Here is a 21,634-nt window from a genome sequence, read left to right as displayed (position 1 = left end):
TGATTATTACATCAGGCTTCTAGGACCTTCCTTTTCCTATTCAAATAAGCTCTATATGAAACCTTTGCTCAAAATAATTGACTTACCCCATCTTTGACTCTGTCACACAAGGCTGAACAGTCTATGCTACTATCTCAAATATTTCCTAGCAGAACTACATTATTGAATGCACGGTCATATATTTAAATCAAATCACCTGTCATTTACTTCTTTGTATCATTTTTCTACAGAGTATTGAGAACATTGCTGAAGGTAAAAGTTTTTCAACATTCAGCCTAGTTGGGCTGAATCAGATGAACAGGATTTCATTGTTGGTAAATATTCCTTGTCAATTATTTTGTTAAATGTGGCCCACGTGGATAGTAAAAAAACCCAGTCACAGATTGAATGTGACACCGTGAGCCATATGTAGGACCCTTGGGCTACATGAAGAGGCGGATTGAACAACCACTTAAGAAAATTACAGAAGTTAGTATGAAGATAACTAAAGTCAGCTCAATACAGATCTACTCAAAAAATGCTTTCTGTCCTAAAAATTCTCAAAGAAAGAGCCAGTCTAGCCTCTGTAAATCTGCAGTTAAAGGAAACCAAAGGTTCTAGAGACTGGTGTATGTGGGCACACCTAAGACGAGTTAGAGTAGCCCTACAATTTCAAGAATTACAATATTTGAATCAAAAGGAACTTTAGAAGTTATCCAGTTCTACTTCTTCATTTAACAATTCAGGAAACAGGTCCAAAGATGTTAGTCAGTTGTTCAAGGCCATAATGCTAAACAGCACTGGAGCTGGTTACCAGCATCAGAAACTTCTTTCAGACCAGAGTTTTATTCCATCTGGCACCTGTCAGATGTCAGTTCCCAGACAAATATATTCAAAGACAAATGAATTAAAGTCTAATTACTATAAATTCTAAGTAGTATCCATAGAAGACCATGCTATTTGACATTTGACAATGAAAAAGTAACAAACTTTTCTTAGCAGCCATGATAATAAACATTTAAAAAACAAGAAAAAGTAGTGGATAATGCAACAAAAATAGAAAGGTATTTTAAATTCTCCCTTCAAGTTCTGAAAAAAATCAGAAGTCAAGTGCAGTGGCATGTGTCTATAGTCCCAGCTACATTGGAGGCTGAGGCTGGAGGATAGCTTGAACTCAGGAGTTTGAGGTTGTAGTGTGCTATGATTGCACCTGTGATTTGCCACTGCACTCCAGTCTGAGCAATATGGCAAGACCCCATCTCTTTAAAAAATAATTAGAGGAATGGTACCTCACAATCCTCAAAATTATTTTTACTTTTAGAAATGTCAGATTATAGAACAGTAAAAAAAAAAACCCTAAGGAAACCTAATGCACCATCCCGGCTAACACAGTGAAACCCCGTCTCTACTAAAAATACAAAAAATGAGCCAGGTGTGGTGGTGGGCGCCTGTAGTCCCAGCTACTCGGGAGGCTGAGGCAGGAGAATGGCGTGGACCCAGGAGGCGGAGCTTGCAGTGAGCTGAGATCCGGCCACTGCACTCCAGCCTGGGTGACAGAGTGAGACTCCATCTCAAAAATAATAAAAAAAATAAATAAAAATTAGCTAGGCGTGGTGGCACATGCCTGCAGTCCCACCTACTTGGAAGGCTGAGATGAGAGGATTGTTTGAGCCAACATCGCACCACTGCACTCCAGCCTGGGCAACAGACCGAAACCTTGTCTCAAAAAAATAAAATAAAATAAAATAAAAAGAAAGAAAGAAAGAAATACATAAAATTATTCATTTGGACTAATCACCATTAAAAACACTCTAATAACACGATGTGTTTAAATAAATAAAATTCCTTGACTATTTTATGAGAGATCCATGAGCTATACAACAGCTTTTATTTAGGTTTAACTTTAAATATAAAATTCAACTATTTTCTATTTGGCATTCAAAACAATAAAAGTGGGAGGTGAGGCACAAGAGGGCATCTTTGATCTTCAAGTACATGTGTGTGCAATACAGTATAGTGAATATGAGGGTTCAACTAAAGAATAAAACAGACCATCCCTGATGGCAGTATGAAAATACACACTATATAAGGAAAGTAAGCAAATAAATGGCTTATCTGTGCTGAACTGCACACTATTTATAACTAATACGGTAAACCCTGTGGAAATCCAAGATAATTTAAGATATTAACGTTCAATTTGTAAGTAAAAGTAAAATGTATGTTTAAACAATCAAAGATCCTTAAAGACTGTTGTACTTTGTTCAGATTTTTAAAACATAGAAATAAAATGCATTTTGTCCCTTTAGTGTTACATTCTACATCCTCTGGTATATGTATAATATTTTGGAAACGTTTATTATTTCTTAACTGATTGGTTTTTTGATAGGAAACACATTTTATTTGGCTATAGGAAGGCAGTATATATGGACATTTCCCACTCTAATGTCATGAGATCATGTCTCTCTCTAAAACCATCTCAGTAGTTGTTGCCAGCACACAATATGTTTTATAAACATTGGTTAAAAAGAAGAATGAGTTGAGTCTTCTCATTAAACATTACAAATGCAGATTGACTTTGTGTCTTATAAAGGATTAGTGCATATTACATGCCATATAAATCAGAGGCAATATAGAGTGGTGAAAAAGAGTCCTGGGCTTAGAGGCGAGAGACACGAGTTCTAGACCTAATTTTGCCACTAACTGGAGAGGGGAAGAACTTTTACTCCTATAATACTTAAAATAGTATCATTGGACCAAATGATCTGAAAAGGCCTTTCCCAGGAAACCTAAAATTCCATAATGTTATTATTCAACTCTAAGTATATAAATTATTATTCAACTCTAAATATAATAAATTATTATTCAACTCTAAATATAATAAATTATTAATAGCTGCAAGAAAGAAAAGCTATAGTTAGGCTGACAGATTCACTAATCAAAGTGATATTTATTCTTGCCTTAAGATGTTCCATTTTCATTAATGGCAGATATAATGCACTTAAAGTTCACTTTTGTATTTCTCAGCTGGAACATTAGTTTGGCCACAGTTTGCTACATTTGCAAAACACTTAGTAAAATTAAAGCAAAGACATGACTATTTTATATGACAGGAGTTTGAATAAAATGCTGGTTTATGAATTTTCTACTTGTTAGTTTTTGTTTAGGAAAATAAATTTGGTATTATACTTATTTCATTTGTCTTAGGAAAAATAACGATAATTTTGAAAGTTCTACGTATCTCACACTGTTAATACTTAGGCACATTAAAAATAAATATATATGAACATTAGTATATACATTAATTATATTAAATTGGCCTTCATAAAATAAACTAATTGTTTTATTTCCTTACCTGACACGTTGGACTTCAACCGACATTAATGACCATCAATGAACGAGTTTCGATAGAGTTTTTAATTTAAAATAATGTTTGTTTTTATAAACATTAAAAATAGTTAACATTTACAAATAAAAATAACTGTGATAAAGAGATAAAAGATGAGTAATGCTAATTGAAGTACAAATTATAAAATAATAAATTGCTTTAATGCTATACCCCGCTCCATATAACTGCTACAAGTCTTCACTATCACCTATAAATCCATCTAATACAAAAGATGCTATTGCCAATTGTCAATATGGAGCTAAGACTGAAAGACAATATTAGTATGCATATTCCAGTATACTAGGAAATTTATTCTAAGCTGAGAAAAGTTCTGCTTTAGTCAGGCCTAAAATGGTATTTGCATATGGAAAATGATAAATAAATCTTTATTAACTAAAAAGTGAAAGAAAATAGAAAATCCATAGAAAGCAGAAGTAATCAGGGGTCAATCAAAGCAGAGCATATTACCACCCCTGATTAGCTATATATAAACTCAAATAATTATGCAGATATAATCATATGCAAACATGAATTCCATGTTCCAGAAGTAGCCAAATAGATAACAGCCAAGCAAACAAACAAGTGAGAATTTAGAAAAACAAACTGTCATGGAAAATCTTCAACAAATTTTCAAAAACAGAAAGCAAATAGCATGAAAATTAAAGGATACAAAAAATCATTTGCAATCCAAAGCTATTCATTCTGTTGATATGCCAAATAACATTCAAAACACTTAAGAAGACAGCAGATTGCATCATTAATATTACTGTCATGCTTTTTAGTTTTATTTGTTAGAGTGTGGCATCATTCTCCTCTCTGTTCTTCAAACAGGAAAAATAATATTCACTCAGACAATAAATGCAGGAGCCATGGTGAAAGTGATCATAGAAAACTAGTGTCCGGACTTGGATGTTTCCGCCACATCTCCCGGCTACCGTCAAATAGCTTACATTCAGAGTGAGGGTGGGTGAGACAAATCTGGGAAGGTGACTTGATCATCTTTTTTTTTTTTTCCACTAAATGAAAACTTGTTGATGTCACTTTCCCACTTACATTCTTTCAGGTGCTTTCATAACCTGAATTATTTATGCAAAGATGGCAAATGCATCAAGCTATCTTCATTCCACCCTCCCTGAGCCTGGGCAGACTTCAACCATCACCTCCGGAGCACGCTAATCCACTGAGCTTGGCTGAGCTCAGAGCCCTTCTCAAGACTCTTCCAGCAAGCTGCCCCTAATCAATCAGATGGCCTGTATAATAAAACCTATTTACCTTTTGAATAGGTGACTACTCAGAAGAATGCTTTGACTAAAAGCATAAGTAAAGAACTGACAGGTAAAGCAGGGTCAGAGAAGAAAGATGTTGATAGTGCCAGTCCAAGCAAGGGAAGCAATGAGCAGGCCCCAAATCTCCAGCACTCCAATCCTGGTAGACAGATAATCTTTTTTATACAGGTAGTGCTTTGAGGTACTAGGCTGATGCCATTGACAATCAAATTAATTATTTTTTCCCCTTCTTCTGTTCTCGTGCTTATATAAAACTCTTTTGGTTAACATTTTGTTCCCACATAGTTTTATTGACCCATAAAGTCAGAACACCAAATTAATTTGGCACAACTATTCAAATTTTATGTGACAATACATTGAAAGTCCATATTATACATCACTTCCTGTGAGGTTACTTAATGTGAATTCACCTCTAAGAGACTGCTCTCTTCTTAGTGCATGGAAAAACTCAGTTTCTGAGCCTGCAAAGTAAGGATTCAGTGCTGAACCATGATAAATCCCCAAGATATGTATGTCATCTAATAATATATCTTAATATCCAAACAGTTGAGGTTTATTGTCAATGCTACTTCTTTCTCTTTAGACTTTCAACATGTAACACATGGAATAAAGGTCCCTCATGATCTGAGCTCCACATTTTTTTCTTTCCAATTTTACCTCCAATGTAGTCCTACAGTTTGTATCAGCTGCAGGAATTCCAATCATGGCAGTGTTGGTGGTAGAGGATAAGTATATTGCTTCAGGACATCAAATCTAAAGTTATAAAGCAAAATCTCAAATAGGAGAAAAAGCAACAACATTGGAAGTTGGGAGCATTAAAAGTTTGTAGAATTGACCAGGATGTAATATGAAAAGGAATGCGTTTTAGATCCAAGAGAGTTATCAATAAAGAGTCTGTGAGAAGCTCTTTTTCACTGTGGCGCTTGTCGCTTTAGCAGAAAGTTGGTAGCATAAAGTAGTTGTGTGGTTTCTGGACACCACAACTCAAACCTATCTTGTCCACAAACCCTGAGGTGTAACTATCTGGAATGACTTGTTGCTGTGGAATTTGCATGTTTCACACATCCCCCTGCCTTTGCATATGCTTTTCCTCATTTCCAGAACATCCACTGGTCTTTATTCAAGCCATGCCTCTCTGCTCCCATAGCATTTATAGCACTGGAATTTAAGTTGTCCCTATATATTTTCTTTATGATTCTAAGTTCCTTAAAATCAGGGCCCTGTTTAAGACATCTTAATGCCACTGAAGTACCTATCACAGTACTTTATATATAATAAGGAGATATATAATTTGATCATTGAATTGCTTATTAAAATACATTGAATAGAAAATCCTGATGCTATTATACTGGTTGAATATATTCTCATAAATCCTCACCTATTCATTTATCTGACAAATGTGTATCAGAGTTTTGGGGTTTTGTTTGCTTTTTACTTTTTTAATGTGTCCGAACTTGTGCTAGGAATGGAAGCTATTAAAGTGACTCAATCCCAGCCATTTAGGAGAATGAGGTCTTGGTAGAAAGTTGACACTTTTACTCGCAGTAACATCGCTATCCAAACTGCTACCAAATGTACAGACTACAATTGTTTCATTGAAATACTTAAATATTTAATAGATTAAAGGCAGGAATTTTATTTATGCATTGATCATTCAAGTTTTCACAGATCCGTTTCCTCTGCTTCATAACTGTAGTTTAGGTATAGAATTATGATGCACATTAAAGGTGATTTTGATTAATAACCCCACATTCTCCTATTTTCTATCACTGAGGCTCACAGTCCTGCTCAGTTATTAAGATGCTTTAGCATAGTGCATTTAGTGCAGCAACTTTCAATAACTGAAAAAGGCAGATTTTTGTCACTTATATCCATAAACTTATTAGGTTTAATATTAGCCCATTTCCTCATCAGAACCATGTCAGAACACAAAAATCCTACAGATTCACGTGACAGGTTTATTAATTCAGGAATTGTAACAATCAAAATTCAGAAGTAAATGGTGCTGTTTGAGCTATAAAACAAATATATTTTTACTAGGTAGTTTAACAATAACTTTTTATCTTAAACTCACACAACAGTTTTTCTCAATGCAGCATCTAAATATCAATAATATCTGACAATTAAAAACACTAAAGAGTTACACAGGAATGGAAAAGGTTTTGCATATATTAATTTTTTATGTTCCATGTATAAAATTATGTAATAAAAGGCAAATGTTATAGTAAATATATACTTGTATAATAATTATACTAAGCAAATTCATGTGCCCAGAAACAAAATTGCAAAGCCTCAATAATGAAAGCAAACACAGGATTAAATCCCAAAATAAACTGAAGAAAAACTTTATTTATTTATTATTGATTGATTTATTTATTTATTGAAAGAGTCTTGCTCTGTTGCCCAGGCTGGAGTGCAGTGGCACAATCTCGACTCACTGCAGCCTCATCCTCCCAGGCTCAAGGGCTCCTCCCATCTCAGCCTTCTAAGTAGCTGGGACTACAGGTGTATGCTACCATGCCCGGCTAATTTTTTTTTATATGTTTTGTAGAGACGGGGATTCACCCCCTTGCCAAGGCTGGTGTTGAACTCCTGGACTCAAACGATCCACCCAACTCGGCCTCCCAAAATGTTGGGACTATAGGGATGAGCCACTGTGCCCGCCCAAATGAAAAAATAATTCATACTATCTTGCTACCAGTCTTTGAAGTTTAAAATAGACCCCATTTTATACTTTTCTTTGAAATTTATCCTTTAAAAACATCTATTTAAAGTCTTATTTTTCTGTTGGGCCTCATGTTCTTGGTAAAGTGGTCTTTAGATCAAGTTTGACATACACAAATACCATTTCTCTGTCTACCCCAGTACATTTGCTGAGCTCCCATCATGAACGTTGAGTCCCTGAGGATCTTGAAGTTAAAGAAGATTCCTGCTCTAAAAAACACGTAAGTTGTATAAAGAACAATAACAGGCCGGGCGCGGTGGCTCAAGCCTGTAATCCCAGCACTTTGGGAGGCCGAGACGGGCGGATCACGAGGTCAGGAGATCGAGACCATCCTGACTATCACGGTGAAACCCCGTCTCTACTAAAAATACAAAAACTAGCCGGGCGAGGTGGCGGGCGCCTGTAGTCCCAGCTACTCGGGAGGCTGAGGCAGGAGAATGGCGTAAACCCGGGAGGCGGAGCTTGCAGTGAGCTGAGATCCGGCCACTGCACTCCAGTCTGGGCGACAGAGCGAGACTCCGCCTCAAAAAAAAAAACAAAAAAAAAACAATAACAACTAGGAAAGGCATGATAATCTAATTTCTGTAACTCAATTCAATTCAGTAGAACTCACAGCCTCATTATCCAGGGAAAATCAGAACATACAGGCCCTAAATTTGGTCATAAACTTTAGTCTAGATGTATTTTCCAGTAACTATTGAGGAGAAAGCGGTAGTCATGGGACTCAGCCCCAGAAGCAGCCGTCACTTGCCATTATATCAGCCTCTGCTGCATTAAGCTTTCCAAAAATAGAATTCACATCTTCAAATTCACCTATTCCTTCAGGTATCCCCAACAGACTTTTTCCCTCAACAGACAAACATGTTCTTACCTTTGACAATCATTTCAACTGTGATACAGGAATTTGATTCTAAAAAATCAGAGGTAGGATTGGCTCTTTCCAGCCCCTTCTAGCTCTAAATTTTAGGAAACAGTGGGTGCTTCTTCTTCCCAATGTGAAGCCACATGGGCTGGGTCCTTTTGTTTTCCTCAAATCACAGAAAGAAAAGTAAGCAAAGAAGGGAAAAATCAGATTTTAGATTTTTTTTTTTTTTTTTTTTTTTTTGAGATGGAGTCTTGCTCTGTCACCTAGGCTGGAGTGCAGTGGCGCCATCTCGGCTCACTGCAACCTCTGCCTCCAGGTTCGAGTGATTCTTCTACCTCAGCCTCCCGGGTAGCTGGGATTACCGGCAAGTGCCACCACACCTGGCTAATTTTTTAATATTTTTAGTAGAGACGGGGTTTCATCATGTTGGCCAGGCTGGTCTCCAACTCCTGGCCTCAAGTGATCCCCCCGCCTTGGCCTCCCAAAGTGCTGGGATTACAGGCGTGAGCCACGATGCCCAGCCAGATTTTAGTTCCCTTTGATACCACATGCACACGTAATTTTATCCTACATCAATTTTGTAAATGACTGATATAATAGCAGTAACACAAATGGGTTTTTCATCATTATCTTTATATAAAACAATTATAGATGTATTCAGATACGTAAGTTACAGTTTGACTTCATGATGAAAAGCATGAGTTTTGGAGTCAGACAGGTGGATTTGAAGTCTACTTGAACCACCACTGATGTGACCCAAACAAGTTACAGAAGCCCCAGTTTCCACTTTCACAAAATGAGTATAATAAAAAATCTACCTAAAAAGAAACCCGAAAATAATCTATCTCAAAGTGTGATGTGCCTGAGTTCCTTAGTAGAAAGTAAGAACTATAGATGTTACTACTACTCAACAAAATATTCCCATTAAAAAAAAGACAGGATAAATATCCATGAAAGTTCTCTAATATCAAAAATATATATATAGAAAAAATATTTCAAAGATGCTGTATTTATCTAAATTCCATGTCAAATTGACTCATTTTTATAAGTTTTGGATCTCTTTCAAACTCTAGTCCATGCACTATGTTATAACTTCTCTATGATTTCCAAATAGGGCTCTCAAGTTACTGAACAAAAATAAGTATATCTAACAAGATATACTTTATGATGCATATCTAATAAGTTTATAGATGAGGCAATCTGTAAACTTGTACAAATGAGGGAAATAGAGGCTATAAAGAGATTTTTAGCCATCCAGAGAATTCAAGGTATTAAACTCATATACAGATTCCAAAACTTAACTGAGCAAAATTCAAGAACATATAGTTTCAGAATGTATTATTCAAAAATTAATGCTGATCAGAAGCACAGTATTAAGCAATAAGTAAAAGTACAAAGTAAACTCAATTGTTTTAACATTAAAATACACTGTGTACAGGGGGTTGAGGTGGTAGGATTGCTTGAGCCCAGGAGTTCAAGGCAAGCCTAGGTAACACAGAGAGACTGATAATATTGACTTTACATATTCAACAGGAAAAGTAATTAAACTAGCCAAAATCCTTTACAATAAGCTTCATTTTGCCATAAAACTCTACATCACAGAAAGGGAATTAAGTACTCATTACTGGCCATTTACATACATTTTAATATTCAAGTCATATTTAATATAGCACTATGCTATTATCAAATAATTTGGATGGTTAGAAAGGGATTGATCCTAGCAACAATAGATATGAAAAACTTTGTACTCTACCACCTGAGCTAACATGAGTTTTTTACTGTTACATAGGCATCCTGAGCCTATATAGTGTACCTTGTTGCAATCATCTACATATTATAACATAAAATTATAAATTTGGAAAAAAATTTAGAGATTTCAGGGGATTTTCAGTCTAGTGCTTCCCCCACCCCACCCCACCCCACCAACATTCATTACATCATGTTTTCCTAGATGTAGTCATTTCTAGGACCTGAAAATTATTTTTTAATATTTATTTATTTTAAAGACATGGTCTCACTATGTTGCCCAGGCTGGACTTGAACTCCTGGGCTCTGGCTATCCTCCCACCTCAGCCTCCCAAGTAGCTGGGACTAGAACTTAAAAATTATTTAATTTACAAACACATATCTCTACTTCTCTCTGGTCACATGGCTGACTTCTTCCTAAAAATATCAAAATAAATTAGGCTGCTCACAAATTTGGTCTTCTAGAAACCATAGTGTGGGCTATCCTCTATCCAGCTCTCATAATTGTGGGATATTCTTCATGTTACTTTTCTAGGGATACATGTTTTTACTTTGGGATTCCCCACTTAAAAGATAAGAAAATGAGAGGGATAGGAAAATCATAATATATACTGCCCCTTACCCCACTTAAAAAATGGCAACTAGATGTTCTTAAATTCAATATTACACGAGTGAAATTTTTCTTGGGAACTTTGAAGTAGGCATAAATGGCTTCTAAAGTAATATGTTTTATCAGGGTATCAGGGTTTGGTCATCTTTTCATAGAAAATAAATGTTCGGAAATAACTGGCCCACATACCCGGTTCCTCCTTTTTTCCAATTGTTGTCACTTAAAAAATATTCATCAGAAAGGGGAAAATTTGTTTTGAACTGCACTTGCTGTCCCTAAAGTGCCACATCAGCTTCTTAACAACAAAGAAGACGTAATTATGAGCCCAAGAATCAATTAAATAGATGTATTTTTAGCTAACTCACTTTAAAAACTTAAACTATTTTTCTAGCTAACTCAAATAATTCTCTAAATATCTTATGTACATAGCTTTTTTCTTTTTTTATCTGAATGACCTGACGAAATATATTATATAGAGAAACTTTAGCTTCTCCCTAGTGTCAATGACAACATAATAAGGGAAAACATAGCAACAGAGTTTGTTTAAAAATATATTGATAATGGCACCCAGGTGTGGGCATGCACCCATAGTCCCAGCTATTCAACAGGCTGAAGTGGAAGGATCTCTTAAGCCCAGGAGTTCAAGTACAGCTTGGGCAACGTAGTGAGATATATCATCTCTTCAAAAAAGAAAAAAGCGCACTCCTGGCCAACATGGTGAAACCCCGTCTCTACTAAAAATATAAAAATTAGCCAGGTATGGTGGCTTCTGCCTGTAATCCCAGCTACTTGGGAGGCTGAGGCAGGAGAATTGCTTGAACCCGGGTGTCGGAGGCTGCAGTGAGCCGAGATCGTGCCATTGCACTCCAGCCTGGCGACAGAGCAAGACTCCATCTAAAAACAAACAAACAAACAAACAAAAAAAGCAAATGGCAAATAATAAACAAAAGTCTTCAAATTATAAACCAAATGACTTGAGCTTCTGCCAATTATGATAAATTATTTTGGGAGCACAAATGGGTATTAAAAACTTTTTAAAAGAAGGCTAAATATAGAATCCTCTTTCAACATTTTTTTAAACATTGCCTCTAAAATCTCTTAATAGTTGTCTTCCAAATATCATCCTCTTTCCAAGGTAAAAAAGACAAAAGATAATTAGTTCCTCTGGAAGTCTCTATGTTTGCCTGATTGTACTGAGCAGAAATATGCATATTTGCAGATCTGCCAAGTGCAACCCATTTTGCTGGAGAATTCCCAGTGCACTGAATCTCTGCCAAAAAAATAAGCTGGGTGTTGAAAGTTCCTTTTTATCTGTCTGCAGAATTTCACTTTCTCCCTCTGCTGGCTGCCACAGACCCCCTTTACAGATATTAGGTTTAGATGTGCAATGAAACACACATTTGTTCTCTTTAAGTTTTATGATAATGAATACTTCAGTACCCCTTTCTTATAAGTATTTCTCTTTAGAGCAGCTCTCAGTAACTGGAGTTCACCATTCCCTGTGCAACTGAATAAAGCTTTTCTGTGATAGGTCCTTCCTATAAGATTTGCAACTCTTACCATTATTTAAAGAACTCAGAAGCACTTCTAAAAACTGTAAGCATTTTACAATGTTTTCTTTGCACCACTGAACAGCCCCAGCTGAGGAAAGCAAAATGAAGAGGGCCAGATTCATGCTGCGGAGGGCATGATCTTTTCTGTGAGATCAGTATTTTCAGATTTAGTTCACTGATTAGGCTAAGCTCCTATTTCTTTATATGTTTTGCCTCTGAGCATGTAATTACAACACAGACATTGGAGATCACTGTGATTCATATAAGTCTGCGGAAATTTATGCTTATTCTATTATTTATTTGTTTGCAAAATTTTAAACACTAACGAATACGGTTGATAATAATTAACACAAATTTTACTGTTGTACCCTTAATTAATTCTATGACCATCATAGTAACTATAATAGAGAATTACTAGCATTTCTAGAATTACAATTAATGTGTATGAATTAAATGGAGAAATTGTGGGAAAGGAAGAAAAAAAATCTTTGCTTTGAAAAAAGTAAAGAATGAATGAGCTCATTAGAACTTTGTTCACTTTTATCAGATACCAATACCTTCTACACAGTCTCTGCTATACGTAGACTAACTACAAAATAAGGAATTGGTTCCAGGTAGGGTATAGAAACATTCATCACAGAGTGAATACTTTTTCCCCAAAATTCAGTTCTTTTATTTCAAAAAAAATCCGTGCTACTTTGGTTTATTGAGTTTTCATTTTCATCTTTTTTCATATAAGAACCAAAAAGAGTTTTAATGTAGATTATAAACTATTTTAACCCAAACAAAACATAACAAAACAAAACAAAAAAAACAGTAGGAGGCAAAAGAGAATTATTTTCTCTGGTCACAAGAACTCCATATAAAATACAGTTACAGTAATACAAGGATAAGATATCAATTAAGTTTAGATGAGAGAGAGACTAGAAGTCTCCCATTTGATTTGATGGTTAGAAACACTTAATAAACGGATTAAGACGAACAAACTTGGCCGGGCGCGGTGGCTCAAGCCTGTAATCCCAGCACTTTGGGAGGCCGAGACGGGCGGATCACGAGGTCAGGAGATCGAGACCATCCTGGCTAACACAGTGAAACCCCGTCTCTACTAAAAATACAAAAACTAGGCCGGGCGCGGTGGCTCAAGCCTGTAATCCCAGCACTTTGGGAGGCCGAGACGGGTGGATCACGAGGTCAGGAGATCGAGACCATCCTGGATAACACAGTGAAACCCCGTCTCTACTAAAAAATACAAAAAACTAGCCGGGCGAGGTGGCGGGTGCCTGTAGTCCCAGCTACTCGGGAGGCTGAGGCAGGAGAATGGCGTAAACCCGGGAGGCGGAGCTTGCAGTGAGCTGAGATCTGGCCACTGCACTCCAGCCTGGGCGATAGAGCGAGACTCCGTCTCAAAAAAAAAAAAAAAACTAGCCAGGCGAGGTGGCGGGCGCCTGTGGTCCCAGCTACTCGGGAGGCTGAGGCAGGAGAATGGCGTAAACCCGGGAGGCGGAGCTTGCAGTGAGCTGAGATCCGGCCACTGCACTCCAGTCCGGGCGACAGAGCGAGACTCTGTCTCAAAAAAAAAAAAAAAAAAGATGAACAAACTTAACTCTATCATTACTCCCATTTATATATATTCTTCAGGAAAAAGAATTCCAGAAAATACCAAGCTTCAGTTATCTAAATTTAAGCAAATTATGTTACAATTATTGACCAGAACAAAGGGTGACTATTCCATCACTTCAGGAAATGGCTCAAAGATTACACCTAGTTTACACAAGTAGATGGGAAATTAACACCACTGAAGTATACAAAAGATTTTTGGCATCATATGCAAACAGAAATATACACTCATCAATAATCATGTTAATGCAAGGTATTCTATTCCCCAGTATCTAAAAAGTTTAGTCTTCGCTATTTTCTTCCAGTCGTTCCAGTGGTCCTCCTAGGCCTTGAAAACAACTTTTAAAAACATGAGACAAAATTTTATATCTGGTCCATATGATTTCATACTTAACCCTTTTAATTATTCTCATTTCCTTTTGTGATTTTCTTCTATATAACTAGAACAAGATTTCATGTGCCAGTAGGTACAGGTCTTAACGTGTGGTCCAGGGATATACAACGGAATAGAAGATGGCAGGGACACTGGCCAGACTGAGTTGCTTCACCTTCAGCAGGAAATGAGTTTCAGAATGAAAGGGCCCCCCATCCCGAATCAATGGGCCAGACTTCCAAAGCCAGGAAAACCATGGGGAGTCCTCAGTCAGCCAGAGATCTTCCTATCTGACCTCAGTATTAACAGCTTTTGGTGGCATAAGTCCCAAGAGGCCTAAGCCCTGCAGAGGCAGTCCTCTAATCATTATAGTATTTAGAGGGAAGGTTGTGAGGAAGTGACTAAAAAGGAAGCAGGTTCTAACGATATAAACCTTCATTGGACTCTCAAAGCCACTTTTTTCTCAGTGAGCCACTGTAGGTATTTGACTTGAGTAGCACTCTCTGATTTTGAAGACCAGCTCTTTTCTTGCTATGTCTCTCCCAGTCTCAACGACGTCTCATCCTAGCTGTCTGTTTGTTCAGTCTGACTTCACCAGCCTATTTTGGTCTTAAAATAAAATGATCTGGATCTGAATTTTGGCTCTGCCACATTTGCTGGTGATTCGCAGTATGAGTTTGACAAGTTACTTAACCTGTATGAGCCTCCATTTCATCAAATATAAAACCAAGTTACAATATCCACTTCATTGCATTGCTAACTACTAACAATAACTCAAGTTAAACTGCCCTCTTTAATTGTCTTTATAACTCTGTCAGCAAGTTCTTCATACTCCAGTGTAACCCTCTTTTAACCATTTCTTATTTTGGCTTTTCTACCTTATCAATACTCCGCTTTCCAACATAAAAAGTGTGGTTTTCTCAAAAACTTCTATCCCATCTTTATGGATGTTTTCAGCCCTAGGCAAAGTCATACCTTAATGGAAAAGCAACATCCAGGTAACTCATACTACATGCTTTCATGGCTGCTCAAGATCAAGGCAGTTAATCCTCCCTGCCACAGTCATATATCTATCCTTTGAGGATAATGAAGAACAGTTCTACTCATGAGCTTAGTGAAGGGCTCCACATTTACGAACTTTGGTAATCCTGATCAGCAAAATTAATTAAAAGGAGGGCTTGACTTTTCAAATCCCAGATTTGCAATATATTTAGCAGTGGTTTTTGTTGAGCTTTCTTGATAAAATTAGTATCTACTATCACTAAAATTATCAATATAAGACAAGAATTTATACTTTAGGTTAAAGTAGATACTAACCTGCCTATTTTAATTGTAAAGAAAAAAACTATCCTCAAACCACAGTTAATTTGTCTTAAGAATTTCATGTTTCACTGAAATTTGATACAGTTGTGATCACCTAGAATTGTACTTTTCAAACAATGTTCAATGGAGCCACCAGATTCAATGAGGATGTCTCCGGGGAACTTCCTGAAAGTGGGATGAGGAGGATGGGAAAGAAGAGGGATAAGTGGGTGGGTTCCACATCCCCCATGCCCACTGCAGTCACAATAGTTCTCGTTGTTAATGCCAGGTTTTATTTTTCAAAACGGTTTTGCAACTAAAAAAAAAAAAAAAAAATTTAAGTACCTGAACTAAAAGATCCCTTCAGTCTTATAAAAAGCTCTATGCCCTCAAGTGAACACTCCTAAAAGTCACATGGGAAGCAGAAATTTAGAGTTTCTAGTTAAATGGACATATTAACCTTCTTATAATTCAAAGTCAGCAAACTGAAGTCTTTCATCTTCTGGGCCTGTTTAACACTTTCAGTCTAACTCTACTGTCCAAAGAATGCGTAGCAGAGCAGAAAGAATGTGCCTACCTAAGGACACCTGGGTAAGGACAGCAGCCTCTCTTCAGTCATGGCAAAAAGGACATATATTTTGGAGTGCTAAAGTAATCCTTTCTTCAAGGTCAAAAAGTTTTTTTTTGTTTTTTGTTTTGTTTTTCTTTTTGAGACGGAGTCGCGCTCTGTCACCCGGGCTGGAGTGCAGTGGCCGGATCTAGGCTCACTGCAAGCTCTGCCTCCTGGGTTTACGCCATTCTCCTGCCTCAGCCTCCAGAGTAGCTGGGACTACAGGCACCCGCCACCTCGCCCGGCTAGTGTTTTGTATTTTTTGGTAGAGACGGGATTTCACCGTGTTAGCCGGGATGGTCTCAATCTCCTGACCCCGTGATCCGCCCGTCTCGGCCTCCCAAAGTGCTGGGATTACAGGCTTGAGCCACCGCGCCCGGCCAAGTTTTTTTTTTTTTTTTAATACTTTAAGTTCTAGGGTACATGTGCACAATGTGCAGGTTTGCTGGCACATGTATACATACGTAAAAAGTGTTCTTAAATTTTGCCATGAAAATGCTGTCATTAGGACACAAACCAAAACTGATGACCTAAGAAGAGGAGTCAAATCTTTCTTATACCTTCCCTCAAAACAGATTATCCCTGATTTCTGATTTTTAGAGAGTAATATTCATGTACTTGATACTCTTATAAATTTAAGGAGTTTGATGATACTACAAATTCCCAGTCATCAGTACTTGCCTAATCTAATATTGACCTCTCCGTCTCTCATTCTCACAAACAATACTTCAATCCTTGCCCTTTTCCTCAAATCCTCACTAACGACTCTGGCCACATCTTCTACACAGAGAAACTTTTTCTTGACACCCTCCTTCAATTTTCCCTACCAAATCTAAAAACCTATCTGTATCTGTATGTATCCTACAGAGATTGCCTTAGCTGTGTTGATGTGCGTGTTGTCCTTCCCACTGGCTATAGGTAATTCCCCTTCCTAGACCACCTCCTCCATCACTTCCTTCCTTTTCAGAAACCCATACCTCCAATCTCTCTCTTTTTGCACTGTTCCCATTAAAATGTAAACATGTTCAAGACTCTCTCATCCCAACTTCCCTATCCAGATGCTGGATTCTCTGCACTTTTATTTCCTGACAAAATGTTCAAAAAGCTATCTTTTTTGCTAACTGCATCCCCTTATCTCTTATTTACTCCTCAAACCACTCCGGTCTGGTTTCCGCCCCTGCTTCTCTACCGAAACTTCCCTTGCCAAAGTTACTCAGGACATTTATATGTAAAACTCCTGTTGGTTTGTTGATGCATTTATCTTCTTTGATCTGTCAGCAACATTTGGCACTCACTACAAATCAATATTCTTCCCTTCTTTGTCATGAAGTGGAATTGGTTCTTTTTCATACTATAATCACAGATCTTTCCTCCGAGCTTCTAAGATTCATCTATCCAACTTCTGACTTAGCTTTTATACCTAGAAGTTTCAAATGATGCAAAATGTATTGGAATATAATCATATAATAATATTAATTATATAATAAAGCAGAGTAATATCCACCCTTCTAAAAATAGTCCAAGCTGGCCAGACACAGTGACTCATGCCTATAATCCCAGCACTGTGGGAGGCTGAGGTGGGCAGATCACTTGAGCTCAGAAGCTCACAACCAGCCTGGGCAACATAGTGAGAACCTATCTCTATAAAAAAAATTAAAAATTAGTCGGGCATGGTGGTGCATGTCTGTAGTTCCAGCTACTCAGCAGGCTGAGGTGGGAGGATCACTTGAGCCCGGAAGGTGGAGGCTGCAGTGAGCCATAATTGTACTACTGCACTCCAGCCTTGGTGACAGAGGGAGACCCTGTCTCAAAAAACAAAAAGAAAATAGCCCAAGCTGATTAATGTTATCTCATTATCAACATTAATAAAATTGTCTAATTCTCCTTTAGCACTCAAAAGAATAGCCACAAAGTATAGAAAATGTATGTTAAATAATTATCATTCAAAGAGGGCATATTTTTAAGTTATTCCCCCCTCTTTTTAACTTATCTTCAATAGTACATGACCTGAATTTTATAAGGTCTTGAGGAAATTTCTAAGCAAAATGAGAAATGTGTTAAAAATTACAATTTTATTAAAAAGCTAAGTTGATTTCTCCTCTTTTGGCATTATCGCATATCTTCTGTTCTTGGATTAAATTATTAATCTAGTACAAAGGCACCATATGTGATTTATTGCACCTGAAACATCATGGATATTTGCATGATTGTCAATGTTAATGATGTCATACAACTCATCTAATAGTTCACCGTGTAATTGTTTCCTCTGTAACCAAATAAGATGATTTTTGCAACATTTCATAGATTCCTTCTAGAAAAGAAACAGATTCTTCTAGATGAGATTCATGACTTAAAAATACAAGCAGATTTCCCCAAATCGTGTGTGCGATATAAATAGACTAATAATTTTTACGTTCTATCATTTAAGTCTAATATTTCTTCTTCCCTCCTTCCCCTTTATTTAAATGTAGAATCTGGAGAATTCTCCATATGGATGCAATCTATTTGCATTATTTAGAATCAATTTACTTTATTGACAACCTTATAGCAATCAATTTTATAATTACGAAGATAATGTTCTGATCACAGAAAACAAGCTCATAAGTTCTTAGAAAAAATAGATGACTTTGGTGAACAAATCCCAATGTGTTTATTATGTCTCTTTATTCAAATTTCTTTCCTCCACCTCCCTTTTTCCAGCAATGAATATCTTGAGGAAGAGACAATCAATCTATTTACCTTTTAATTCCCAAATAATACCAATGATAATTGCCTAGACTACAGAAAGAAAAGTCTTATAGTATATTACATTTCTTATAATTACAAAATTGTTAATGCTATAACATCTTTAAATCTGTTTTCATAAAAATTGTTTTTACCAAAATAGTACTTAGTTACATTCTAACCTCCGTGTCTTTTTATAAGATTCCTTTAAAGTAATACTTAAAATACCAGAAGTACCTTTTGCAACATGGTGGTCATTTGAAATATCAATTCTTCATGTCTCTTTTCATTACTTACCTAAAAGGATAAAAAAGAGAAAATATTAGAAGTTTGAAACCATTTCAATTTATCATTAAGAACGGTTTCTATATTTCAAATCAAAATAAGTTTGTAGCAGGCACTGATGGAGTTCTTCATTTTAAAAAGTCACTATTATAAATGCAAAAGAGCAAAGCAAAAATATTTGAACATTTCAAGAGTTCAGTAAAGTAGCCAAAACAGAATGTGATAAAAGATGAAAAATAGCCTATTAATATGTAAGAGAAATAGATTTTTTAAAACATGAGAATGTTCATTCAATCATAAGTAGATTCATAAGAATCTTGAGTGACTATGTTTACTTTCAGAGTCTGTCTAAATGCATGAAAAAGCATTGCCTGAAACTGCTGACCAAAGAGTATTAAATTGAATAAACATTCCCTACCTAACAGTCAATGACAAAAACTAAGAAATGACAGATGCGTGTGGCCTATCCCTTCTTCTTCCTTTTATAACTGCCATTTGTTAAACATCTACAATATGTCAGCAGCTACACTAGCCATCTCATATATCGTATCTATTTATCCTTCATGACATGTCGTAAAATAAGAATTACTAGGTCTCCTTTACAGGTAAGAAAAACTAAACATCATAAAGTTTACATGACTTGACCAGGATTGTAAATGCCAGAGCCAGGATATATCCATCTCTAAAGTCTTCTTTTTTTATTTTGCTGCTTCCTTTCAAAAGATTTGGTTTATTTACATGTTACATAATATCAAGAGATTGGACAAGTTTTTAATGCCAAAATCTTGTTACATTGCATCAGGTTATGCTAACTGCTCACATTATTGTATCACAATATATCAGACTTTCATGAGATTTGATTTCACCTCTGGTATCATTAAGCCACTAACATATGGCCATGCTTCTACTTTATTTTCTCTTATTCTTCAAAGCATATTGGAACTTTAACAGCCATTCACTGACATTCAAGCCCATGAATGGTTATGAAAACATGAAAGACTCAAATACTAAGTGTTAGAAATGATCCAATGGCTTAGGATCCCTGGACCAATTATAGCAGAATCACTAAGCGTGCTTTTTCAGAAATCTCAGTGTTGAGTCCCACATCAGTATAATTTTTAAAGACTACACTTTCTACAAACTCTCCAAGATGATCCCTCTGCATATTAAAGCATAGGAAAATATGGCAAGAATCACTGCCTTATACCAATGGCTCCTAGACCAGCAGAATGAGCATCACGTGGAAACTCATTAGAGATGCAAATTCTCAGGCCCCCCTCCACCTTCCAATGAGAAACTGGAAGTGGGGCCCAATACTATGTGTTTTAACAAGCTTTCCAGATAATTTTGATGCAGTTGGAAGTTTGAGGACCATAGCCCAATGTGAAACAATCCTGGATTTTCTTGGCCAGAGGGTTTTCACTATCTCACTTGTGAACTATTAATATTTAGAGCTATTATGATGGAGTCAAGGCAGTGTCATTCTTCAGTTTCCAGGAGGCTCTCTGAACCCCCGGGAATAGCCCTCTGGCACATACCATGTTCAATGCCCCCAGTCCTCTTTCTTCCCCTTATCTTACTTGATCTACTCTTTGTCTAGATTAAAAGATTATAGTTTCAACAGATGTGGTGTCCACATTCACATAAACCTTAATAGGAGCTATTAAAATTATAAACAAGTATTCAGACACTGAAATCACAACCACCGTTTTTAAATTTCCTTGGAATTTGTATGTAATGACAGTTATCAAATAGGTACCATAATACTTCTTTGAAAAAAAATCTTCCCATAGTTCACTTTGTATGTGGTGAACAATCCTCTCTGTGTCTTAGTACAAATTCAGAAAGGACAACATTTAAGCATTCATAAGAACATTCTATGAAAAAGACTAATCAAACAGAAATAAGAACATAACTTCCAGGTGTCAAAAGAATAAAACAGGTTCACAAAAACCTGGCCCAATTAAAGTCCAAGACATACAGACAGTAACATCACAGAATATTAATTGTGGACCAAGTTGCTTTCCAGCTCTTATATTAGTGAATGCGCTAACAGGAACCTGATTCAACATCTCACACAACAGTGTGGAACATAGGAAAATCAATGTTGTGCACGGCATGCTGAGCAAAGTGTTCCATCTGACATTTAGAACTGGTTGCACTCAGCTACTTTTAATTTTAGTCCCAATTTTAAGAGACTGCCAAAGACACAAAGCTACTGCTTAAAGTCCTTGCTTCCAGCTCCCATCGGGCTGATCTGTAGAGCCTTTGAATACTCAGTTCCACTGACAGAACACACATTATTTCCTTTTGAAACTGAAAAACCAGTTCCTGGGCTTTTGCATACATGTTTATTCTTCTCCAAGAAACTCAAGAGCGATTTAAGTGCTCTCCTCTTCACTGTGAGTCTGTAACTCTTCTCTCTTAATGATGCAGTGTCTTGTGCTTAGCTCAGTTTAAAAAGCACTTTCCTGGCTGCCTTCAGATTCACAATTCAGTTTGATTCTCCTGGCCTCTGGCTGTTGAATAACTTTCCATGGTGAAATATATTACATCTCTTTTTCTTTTTTTTTT

General features: G+C 36.6%; 1 protein-coding gene across 1 annotated transcript in view; it reads right to left on the bottom strand.

The window, feature by feature from the left end:
- ANK2 (ankyrin 2, neuronal) overlaps positions 1-21,634 on the bottom strand; it is a 583,270-nt gene that overhangs the window by 477,459 nt on the left and 84,177 nt on the right. The window contains exon 2 of the mRNA XM_011948367.1: positions 19,013-19,072. Coding sequence (XP_011803757.1) covers positions 19,013-19,033 — 21 coding nt within the window. The 5' untranslated portion in view covers positions 19,034-19,072. The remainder of the gene's footprint in view (positions 1-19,012; positions 19,073-21,634) is intronic.

Source organism: Colobus angolensis, unplaced genomic scaffold (genome assembly GCF_000951035.1).
Source record: "Colobus angolensis palliatus isolate OR3802 unplaced genomic scaffold, Cang.pa_1.0 Scaffold279, whole genome shotgun sequence".
Taxonomy (NCBI): domain Eukaryota; kingdom Metazoa; phylum Chordata; class Mammalia; order Primates; family Cercopithecidae; genus Colobus; species Colobus angolensis.
The sequence above is the reverse complement of the archived record's forward strand: the minus strand, read 5'-3'. Positions and strand labels throughout refer to the sequence as shown.